Below are 10,839 nucleotides of genomic sequence, written 5' to 3' on the forward strand. Positions count from 1 at the left end.
GCATGAGGAGGAGAATTGGCCTGGGTATCGGGCATGTAGAAGTGTAGGGTATGGAGCAGTCGTAGTCAGCAGCCGTCGCCAGTGTGCGGCCTGCGCTATGGTGAGGGATGGGGCTGGGGGTGTGTGTTCTCTTCGTTTGTCCCGGTAGTATAAGAGATAATATCACGGAAGGACAGCACAGCAGGCGCTCCCCGGCCTGTAAGAGGGGCTCGACACCTCTAGCGAATTCCTCGTTGCCAGGGAGGCCGGCATGCGCTGTCATCCAGATGATGGGGCGCCGGGGCTGCCAGAAGCTCAATATGCGAGCAGTGGTGCGAGATAATAGCCGTTGGAGTAATTTAGAATGGCAGATTTAGAGCCGGAGATAATTTTTGTGGCAGATGTAGAGATATGAGAAGCGCGATGGATGATTCTTCGACCGCACTGGTGATTACCGAGCTGGAAGCAAGATTTGCTTGATTGTCGGCTACCGCTGCACGGAAGCCCGAAGCACATTCCGCTGCGTCCACGTAGACCACCTCTTGGTTCTCGAGCCCTGGCTATTCTGCGGTCCTCGTCTCGCTAAGGGTGCATGTTTTTAGTGATAGGGGTATGTTGAGGTAAGGAGAAAGGGGGACACCGTCTATAGGGCGTGTAACTGGGGTTACAGGCTTAATTGGTATAATAGAGTGCGGCCAGCCGCTGATTTGGATAGACGGGATATTTGTGCCGTACATGTTGCTTTTCTGAGTTCCTCAAAAGTGTTGTGTACACCGAGTTTGAGGAGTCGGGCGTTGGACGTGCTGGGGGGAAGTCGTGAAGCCGTTTCCGTGAAACTTCGTAGTAGCGCGTTCACTCGGCTTTTCTGCTCTTGCTTGAGGGGGAGGTATGGGAGGGCATATATGACACGACTTATAATGCAAGCCTTGGTGAGGCGAAGCGTGTTTCTCTCGAGTAGCCAGCCCGGCGGTTCACTATACGGCAAATCAATCGGATGGTCTGTTCACTGTGCGTGTGGAGAACGTACGCCGGACGGGAGTTTTTGCTTTAGTATAACTCGGAGAGGGCTACTGAAAGGGTACAAGTTATTAAATATAATAGCTACTTATCTCCAAAAGAAAATAATGTAGACTTGGAGATGAAAGAGAGCAAGGTTGTTCGGCACCTTGCTCTTAATGGAGCGGAGCAGACCGTCTTTCGAAGTTCGCACAGATTAGGGGGTTAGTGCCTCCTCATTTTCCCAAGGAACGGGTACTGTCTGGAGACGATGCCTTGTGTTGATTTTAATTGGAATAGTAAAGCGCTGGCAGATGCTTCCGGAACAAAGGCTTAAATTTTTGTGGCCGGTGGGCCGCATCACACAGCTTCGCGGACCACGTGTTTGAGACCCTGCAATGGCACCGTTGCAGAACGCAGCCTGGAGTCTCTTCGATTCGTTTCTCAGTGAAGTTTACACCACGTTTACACTAGGTGTTTTACGCCCCATTTACACGATATTTACACCCCGGGTCGCACCATCGTTTACACCACATGCAGGGACCACACCATCTTTTACGATACATGGTACACCGGATCTAGCGCCGTATTTTACACCCGCAGTTAACCCTTGAGCGCCGGAACAGCGAAGATTAGACAATTGCAGGGCTTTCATGGTCTTCAAACGCACGCTCCCGACGAACTAAATACAGTGCGCGGGTGGGGTGCGTTTGCTTACCGGTCAACACGAATGCCTCTTCTCCTAAGCCCCACACACAACGCTGGTTAGTTATGCTGGCTTCACAGGACGTAGGTAACTAAGGCTATCATACTTTGATCACATCTTTTAATTTCAAAGTGTATGACGAGTTCAGCGTCCCAAAGACGGGAAAGGCGCAGAAATAAAGACGGACAACGTTGAAGGTACAGCTAGAAGAAATATGAAAGGGAACACAGGAGCTCGTGGCCTCCGCGCTTTGCAAAGCGCTGCCACCAACGCAAGACGAGAATGGGTGGCACCAAGTGTATGCTCGGGAAGCTTACTTTGGATGCGTCTTCACCGCTGATTATTATCGTCTGTCGATGACAGCGCATATGAAAGCGTGGAGACCACGCGCTCCGGTGTTCCCTTTCATATTTCTGCTAGCTGTACATAGCGTACACGATATATGGAAGACATTTCCGTCTGAAACTACCGCACACACGATACGGCCACTTTATTCCCTTTGGCTGATACGTCGGCGACTTCTGAGTGCGCGTAAGGGTTTGTTCACGAGACACGGCGCCCGAGGAGCTGCTGAGAACCAGTTCCACATTGGCGTACCGAGCCGTTCGTCCGTGACTCAACTGTGTGTTTTTCCCAGCGAGTCAGCGGCACGCATGCAGAGCGTGACAATAGATAGATATATGCCATTAGGAAGTGAAGAAGGTGAGGAGGGAAGACAGACAGTGTCCCAGTGTCTCGACCAAAAGCTTCAGCGCACAGTCCAAATTATCGTGTACCTCTCACGCGTATAGTGTATCATGGCCGGAGCAGCTACACTGCAGTTGGCGCCGACCTACGAAAACATATATGCGAAAAGAAATAGGAACAACGTCACGCGAAGTCGTAAATAATATACGCGTGAAATCGGAGACTGCAACTACCCGCTACACCTAGATACTATACTACAAGCATCATTATGCAACTATAGATGACAACATGCAGGAAACTGCTGCACGGGCTGATTTTATACACATTCTGGAGTATTTTGCAGTCACACTAACGGATTGAGTGATCGTGTACTTTAATTGAAATTTATATTATTTCCCAAACCTGGTCGTGTATTTTCTGTTGAAACCCAAGTGTCAATGAGCGGGATACCTAGACGCGGCGGCTCGGAATCCCGGAGTGGTTAACTTCGAGTTGATACGGTAGTTCTGACAATATTGTTTAGTTAGGATTGAAGCACACTCGACTTTTGACTTCGCTACATAGACGGAAAGAAAAAATTGCAGGAAAGAAAAAAAATATTGCAGAAGCGAGGCCCCAACGAACGAAAAGACTGAAACAGGCTAGAAGTGTGAATTTAAGTGGCGGAATTAGAATACAGAAGGAAGTTCATTCCGTCGGTTTTGAGGGTCACGATCATGGGCACGCATAATCCTGCACTTGAGACCACGACGGGTAGCTGCGTGTAATTATATTCTGTCCGCATGGTACGGCACACATCAGAAAGAAAACAAAAACACACATGACACACAGCGTCACAACCGCCGCTATCTGAACACCTGTGCCGACGGCAGCTGCCGGTGAAAGCACGCGCTTTTTAGAGCGCGGCTGCTGGGCGCCTGGCCTTGGTTTGAGCGGCATCGCCGTAATAGAAGATGGCCCAGGAAGCCACCCTTTCGATATAGCACTGTTGGCACTGCAGCCAACCTTGAGCGCAACTATCTGCCCTGCCTCCCGCAACTAGCCATGCATAGTCATTCGGAATTCAGACGTCTGAGACTGTCTGATGGATGGCAGCGTTGGAATCGTGAGACCCCACGTGATCGAAAGTGAACAGGCGAATATTAACCTGGGATAAGGTGCTCCGCGCGGCCTTTACCTCAGCACATTACAAAATTAAATTCCGGGAGAGCTGCAGTCAAATTAGGCATTACCGGCTATCATAATTATCAGACAATTTCATTTTTCACCCCTCATTGCGAACGGCAAAAGAAAGAGACAGAGAGAGATAAATGTCTACGCTTTCTCCGGTAAAAATAGATGTTTATATTTCGCGAGCTTTATATTTCATGAATTCCAATAAGGTCGCAATATAAAAATGATTCATCGAGAGCATTGAAGTTCGCGAAGTAACGGTACCTGATGATAATCCCCTTATTCGCGAGACCATATATATATATATATATATATATATATATATATATATATATATATATATATATTGCCAGATATTTGCAGTTTACATAATTGTCGTAAACTAAATTTTTGCAAATACCTTAAGGTTGGCTTGTATTAGCCAGCGCAGCGGTACCTTAGTGCTACGACGCGAAATTTTAGGACGTGAATGCCTGTCACCCAGCTCGTTCACACAAACGCTCATTTTAAAAGCAAGCTGTATAAATTTAAAGATGTCTGTGTGCTTTGCGTACACATGAAAGTTACTCGAAACACGGAAATAGAACTACTCGCTATCCAAAATAGGTCCTGTTATGATTACTTTAGGATCAGTCGCACACATTATCCGAGGAATATCCTCAGCAGGTCTGCTCTGGATCCAGGACGTTTGGACCACTTGAGGATCTCCTGAGGATGTTTCGTGTTTACTGGGAATTTTTTCTTGTAGGTATACTTACCAAAGTTTTCCATAGCGCCGTACAATTATGCGCGATCCATCAGTCCCGCACTGCTGCTCAGACATTGGAATACCGTGATACCAACACGCGAGCTAGGCGATGAACTCGATCCCCGAATGAACCCGTTTTATATCGTAATTTGTAAAATCATCATTCGATTTCAATTCTGTCTCACGCATCGACAGGGGTTGGACGGAATTTGAAAATAATTGCTAAAATAACGATGATTATTTTTTTCTAGAGAAGCAGCAATGCACACGAGATATATGCACAATCACGTGTGCTATGAAGAGAATGCTAGATCAATATGTTGAAAGGAGAATTAATATGTATTACATTCGTAAACAGGATGCGTGACATGACCACATGCGCGACTTTATCAGCCCACAAGTGGTTACCAGGCTGAACTGAGTCGATTCATCATAAGCGCTCGATATCGGCAAGTACACAAATGAAATCCCACATGGAAATGACTACGGTGCTATAACGGTGCCTAGCACTGTAGACGATTGTCTTACGCATCGACACGGTTCGGATGTTGATGGACAGAGGTGAATGCTTCAAAGCTGAAAGTTCATCAAGAATGACTTATGATCGTAACCTTCAGGAAGTACAGCGCCGCGAACATCGGCAGTGCCTTCGCATTGCTACCTGACGTGAAGACTTGCTGGCATAACTTCGCATAATTATATGAACGACGAATTAAGCAGCTTTAAATTGGTTTTAACTGCAGCATCTGAGCAAACTCGAAACCTCACTTTAGTTCATGATCAACTACAACGCACAAATACAGTCGTGATAGACAGATGGACACTAAATCAGCGCGTCGATCAATGTGACGAGTTTCTGCTACCAAGATTGCTCACGGCTATCGCTGAGTTTAGGTCTCCGCAAGTGACCTACGGAGTGGCGTCAGCCGCTGCCTTGAGATCATCAGTGGAGAACCTTGCGCGACGCACGAACTGCGCGACCTTTTCAACAAATGCAAAAACGAAGAGGAGAAACCGGCAACACACAATGAGGCAGCCGCGGAAGACGTCATGCCGACACATGTGTCCACCACCAAGTCAGCGGATCATCTTTCGCACAAATCAGCCCTGGTAGCACGCACAACCAAAACTCGAGCGACAGGCCACCGATCCTATGCATGCATGCCGCGAAAGCAAAAAGCAGCGCGCGGGCTCGTGCGTGCCAAGCCAATACTGACACAGGGACGGGACGCAGGCCTCACGATAACGACGCAGGAAGAGCGTAAAGACGTATACGTCGAAACTCACACATCAGGGTCTCTTATCCGGACGAGATATGAGGAGCGTCCGCGATTAGGCCTGTAGACGACCAGCTGAGCTGACTGAATGGCCGCGCACTGCCTGAGCCATGTAACAGTGACAGTCTGTGCACCCATGACAAACCTGAACTCGAAAAATAACTCACATAAAACCAAACATTTGTAACTTGACGGTTGTCGCGCCGTCTATCGCACAATTTAAAAGTAACAAGTGAGTATGTTTTATAATGAATACGAATAAACTGCTTTCATATCTCATAGATGGCAGACGCATCTGTGAGTTCTAAGTTTGTGGAAAAAGGTTGGGGCAATTTTGATGCATCGTGGCTTTGGAGCCGGCTCCAGTCATTTCACTCTCCTCTTCGCCCTCTCACGCAGCAGACGACGCAAGGTGGCCGGCCCCAGCAACACCATCCAGACTACCTCAGTTCCTCTCATCGTTTTCTTCCTTGCCTGAGAACGAGGGAAAGGAACGAGTGGGTAGCGTTTCATTTCCTTTTCTCCATTGTGTTTCGTTGGCAGTGTATGTTGTTACCAGTTGTTACGCTTCTCCAACATTTCCTTGTACCGCTTGACCGTGACAAGAAGCAAACTGTACTGAAAAAGGAACCGTTGACTGTAAAAACCGGTCCGAACCGCTTTCTTTAGAACGAATAGACTGGTTTCATCCGTGACCATTATTTTCGGTCTCATTCAGTGCATAAGCTGGTTGGGAAGAGAACGCAGTCAATGCTTACCTAGTTGCCCAGATACGTGTTTCGTCATAGAGACGCGCACTGCGCAGCCAATGGCGTTCGCCTGCTCTTCTTTCATGTGCTCCTGTAGACGGCACGACCAGCGCGACTGCTTTGTTGTTGCACTACGGCGCGCTGTAAAGATTGGAATGTGCTAAGGGACATCGTAGCTGTAAAAGCAGCTGCGTGGGATGTTTCAGCCATTGCTCTGTCATCCATCGCCGCGGCGGGAGCTTGCAAGCTTGCTCCATTTGCTCGTAACAGCCCGGAGGACAGTACCGAAAGGTGGTCGCGTTTTGGCAGTGACATCCATACTCCATCCACACCGTACTCGTGCGAGCGTGACTTCTTCAGCCAGGATGACCCACAAACCGGACGAGTTTCTGTATTTCGCATATGGAAGCAACATGTGGTCAAACCGCATACACATACGTAATCCAACGGCTAAGTTCTTCGACATTGGAGAGCTTGAGGTAAGTGCAAGTGCGGTGGACTCAATGGAAACAAGCTTGCACGCACAGCGCGACATGTCCAGCTGGCGTTGCATCTGATAAGAAACGAATGTCACAGTCAGTTGGCGCGGGTTATCTCGAAATGAGCTGGTAATCGCAGGCTTATTTGCGAGATCCAGTTCGCACTCTGCGTCAAATTTCAGGGCTGGAAATAGATATCAATTAGGGCGTAATGACTACTGAAAGCGAGCGGAGTGCGAGCATTGAAACTTCGTAGGGATACCCGAATTTTCATGATTCTGCAGTATTTAAAAACTTGCAGTCGCTGATCGAAACACTTGTCTATTTGAAAACGTAACGGCTTTCAATACTTTCCACAATGTATATGTATGTATTTTAGAACATGCTATTTTGTAGTCAGTTCAACACATGCAGTCACCTGCATTGGTGGAGGTAGGAAGTGATAGATGCATGTAAACTTATTTCAGAATGGCATAATTTATTAATTATTGATCGTGTGATCCATGTCATCCGCCAGTTAAGCAAAGAAAAAAGGAATGGGTAAGCATTTCAGTAAACCCTGTATGTAGCCGACTAATTGGAATTTAAAAAAATATATTAGGTTAACACAATTAATCTGCCTTTCCTTATATCCCTTCACAAACTACGATCTGTTTAGTTTCCTTGGTTAAGACTCGATTTTCTTAATCATGAAACACCCTTCGTTTCTGTCCAGTCTTCGGCACTGCAGTTGCAGAGGCTTGAGCGAGCTGATAATCGTTCATACTCAAATCAAAACATTAGGATGCGGAGAAACGGAGGCATATAAATGTGCTCTACGTATATGTCCTCTTCTCTGTCCATTGTCAGGTCTGCACTACTTTGAGCATGTATAAACTCTGGAAGTAAAAGATCATAAGCAATTGGGGCAATAGTAAAATCTCTGCGAGGACAGTGAACATTACGTCACACTTATCTTGTCAAACTCAGCTGGCAATACCAGCTTTTGATCACTGTAACCATACGTCATAGCACTTAACACACTATGACGAGTGAGTCTGTTGTCGTTGGTAGGCTTACGTTCGAAGCAAAATTTAACTAAAGTACAACAGCTGGCTGAGTTGGGCCTGTATTGGGAGAGAGATACTGCAATAAAGAACGGAATTTGTGCTATTTGCACGCTTTCTAATTTTACCTCAATTCTCTGCAAGTGTTTTTCTAATTTGGCAACATGTGATGGTAATATGAAGCAATCCTATTGTACTTCATTATATTTGTAACAAAAAATACAGGAATACTGCTACAACAGAAATACAGCTACAATAGATGGCATACCCTGGAATGGAAGTGGAGTGCTGGGTTGGTTTCAAGTGTCATAGGCTTGTTGCAAGTTTTCTAATGCATTTGCACTAAATGGGTCGCTTGCGAAAAAGCCATTATATTCTGGGGGTTTGCCTGCTATAACCTCGGGTTCGGCACGAACCTTCTCTCACATTTACTTAATTTTATTTTCTGAAAGTTTTACATTGAGGGGGTGAAGCCCGAAGCAGATGGCACATTCATGTGGTATATTTTGCAAAACGTGATAGCTTATGGTAATTGAGGAATTGGCAATTAAAGGAGTAGCAAAGGGCATGTATGCAAACAACCACGTAAGGTAAACAAAGTTAAACCTATGTCACATTTAGTTTAGACATGTAAATCACGAGCCATTTCTTTCACTCCTTTCTTAATTTTGTATTAAAATCCACTGTTGCAAGGTGTTAAATCCAATTCGTGCAAGTGTAAATTTTTCAAGGAGTAAATTTTGACATTGCAACAGTGCTTGATATGAACTTAAAAGGAAATTAAATGAGGTAACTGCAATTTGTGTTCGGCTCAGAAATGAATTCATGTTTCGATAGTAAAATGTGTGGTCAGGAATTGACTACTTGATTTTCATTTTCTGTAGGGATATCGTGTAGATTTCGTCGACGAATATGACAGCTGGCAAGGTGCGAGCGCTGTTCTCGAGAAGGATGATCAACGGACCACTCACGGCGTGGTGTGGACAATTCCAAAGGCAGAAGTAATGCACCTTGACAAGTGAGTTATGTTTGTTGATAAGCAAAAGTGCAGTGTTTTTCGTTTTTGTTTTGCAGCAAGTAACTCATTAATAGAATAAATGAAAACTATGAAACATTCTCTGCTGTATGGGAGCTTTGAATAGTGTTTATTAAAGTAGCTAATCTGAAAGCTGAAACCACCTGCTGACGAATCAGTGCTGGGCTTTGTCACCTGTCAGCTACCACTTGCTGGAGGCTTGCAATTTTTTGCTTGAAATGTGCCGACGCTGAGTTTTCTGCTGCATTGGGCTTTTTTTTACCAGCATCATGTTAAAAATGCTGGGTTTTGCATTAGTGACCTGCTTGTTTTGAAAGATAAAAGGAGACCGGTTTGTAAATGTTGTTATGGCATCCTCAGGTGTATATTGCCACTTCTCAATTGCATGAATCAAGCACTCGTATAATATGACCGTGTGCATGTATGACAAAGGCAGGTATAGTTAAGATAGGTGAAGTAATTTTGTACTGCGAAAGTTGACGTGACCAAATCATTTTTGTATGGCTTGACCAATCCTCTTAGCTTGCCTCTTGTCTTGTGTGAACTTAATTCCTGTTGTTACTTTTTAGGCTGTTTTCAGTGGAAGTAAGAAAAGTAACTAACATCTTAAAATCTGAGAGCACTGGTTACTCTTGGAAATATACAGATTCATATCACATATTGTTTTTCTCCTTTGTTTTTGAATACTAGTGTGTCTTCTCATCTTTTTCTTTCTGAACACAGGCAAGAGAGCTCGTATGATGCTGGCGACGTGACTGTGAAGCTGTCTTCAGGGGAAAAGGTGGTCTGCCGGACTTATTTCTACAGTACCAGGAAGCCTGGAAAAAAGTGCCTACCTTCACTTCTCTACAAGGCGGTGCTTGTGGCAGGAGCGATTGAGCACAAGTTGCCGGAGAGTTATATACAGGAACTCGTCAAGCAACCCGACAATGGCAAAACAAAAGGCATTAACGTTGGAATCAATGTTGAGAAATTACGATCAGACGTAAATGGGTACCTAACTGTATAACTTCATGTATTTCAAGCAAATCTGGCTAAGTAAGATTATGCTGCTGAGCAGTTTCTGAACATCTAACTGCCACAGCAGCATATGCAGCAGTGTTTTATTTGGTGAGAATGCCTACTAGCTGCAGGTGACACTCAGACCAATTTAGCAAGGCTATATGTTGAGCTTGAGAGCATGAAGATGTAATGGTTTGAATTGATCAGGTGACTGACATCAGTTGTTCGATGTGAGGGGTGGGGCACGTGTGTACTGTCGCCCTAAATTTTTGTTTTTCGTCAATAAGAGAAACAACTGTGGGGATCATGTTTACAGCGACATTTGGTAAAGTCGCTGCATGTCTCCTGTTGTATCTGTATCGGCTGCAACTTGATACTGTCATTGGTGTTTTGCAATTTTACGTTATAGGATTTTTCAAGAGCACACTGAATAAAGGCTCTCCGCTGTTGCAAAGCTGCAAGTTGTGACTGCTTATTTCACATTTCTCGAAATGCTCATCGATGAGAGCTGACGATGTATGTGGGATTTTTTTTTTTTGCTTCTATTTTTTATTTAATCTTCGGGTACTGGTTTGAAACATTTCGACTCTCTGCAGAGCAGCGGCGGCATTCGACGATTATAATTTGCTTGTTCGAAGCCGTAAAACGCTCGGCGGCATCCCTTGCGTTCACGTCAAGGTGATCTTGTTTCTCTACTTGTCTAGGTCGGGTCGGTTTTCACCTTATCCAAAGCTTTCACCGGCCTAGATAACCTCGTGTGGTGTTGCATTATCAGCCATACAGCTGCTGCCCAACGTTCAATAGGAAGGTTTATCGTTCTCAAGGAGCTTTTCGAAGAACTTGCGTCTTTTATCTTTCCCGCTGGTTTCGTCAGGTAGTAAACTTTTAGGCGCGACACTAAGAAGCATCACCAATGTGGCGTTGAAAATACGGCCACCAATTCTGAGCTGGCGCTGCAATC

General features: G+C 45.4%; 2 protein-coding genes across 4 annotated transcripts in view; one reads left to right on the forward strand and one right to left on the reverse strand.

Moving 5' to 3' along the window:
- Window positions 1–5,670, reverse strand: part of LOC146181918 (phospholipid-transporting ATPase ABCA1-like) — a 76,098-nt gene extending 70,428 nt beyond the window's left edge. For 2 of the 3 annotated variants that reach the window (XM_084576909.1, XM_084576907.1), the window contains exon 1: window positions 5,577–5,670. The gene's annotated coding sequence lies outside the window, so the exon portion shown is untranslated. The remainder of the gene's footprint in view (window positions 1–5,576) is intronic. The other variant, XM_084576908.1, reaches the window with a different exon arrangement.
- Window positions 5,671–6,423: 753 nt separating this feature from the next.
- LOC146181919 (gamma-glutamylcyclotransferase-like) lies at window positions 6,424–10,339 on the forward strand. Its single transcript, XM_084576910.1, has 3 exons — window positions 6,424–6,794; window positions 8,725–8,858; window positions 9,600–10,339. The coding sequence occupies exons 1-3, from the start codon at window positions 6,513–6,515 to the stop codon at window positions 9,883–9,885; spliced, it is 702 nt and encodes a 233-aa protein (XP_084433036.1). The 5' UTR covers window positions 6,424–6,512; the 3' UTR covers window positions 9,886–10,339.
- The last annotated feature ends 500 nt before the right edge of the window (window positions 10,340–10,839 follow it).

Source organism: Amblyomma maculatum, chromosome 8 (genome assembly GCF_055883805.1).
Source record: "Amblyomma maculatum isolate TAMU_Amacu chromosome 8, ASM5588380v1, whole genome shotgun sequence".
Classification (NCBI taxonomy): domain Eukaryota; kingdom Metazoa; phylum Arthropoda; class Arachnida; order Ixodida; family Ixodidae; genus Amblyomma; species Amblyomma maculatum.

Bases quoted from the DNA above. Each gene is read 5' to 3' on its own strand.
- LOC146181919 (XM_084576910.1), top strand. From the start codon at position 6,513: ATGTTTCAGCCATTGCTCTGTCATCCATCGCCGCGGCGGGAGCTTGCA. The intron at 6,795-8,724 runs GTAAGTGCAAGT...CATTTTCTGTAG, and splicing joins TCGACATTGGAGAGCTTGAG to GGATATCGTGTAGATTTCGT. The intron at 8,859-9,599 runs GTGAGTTATGTT...TTCTGAACACAG, and splicing joins GAAGTAATGCACCTTGACAA to GCAAGAGAGCTCGTATGATG.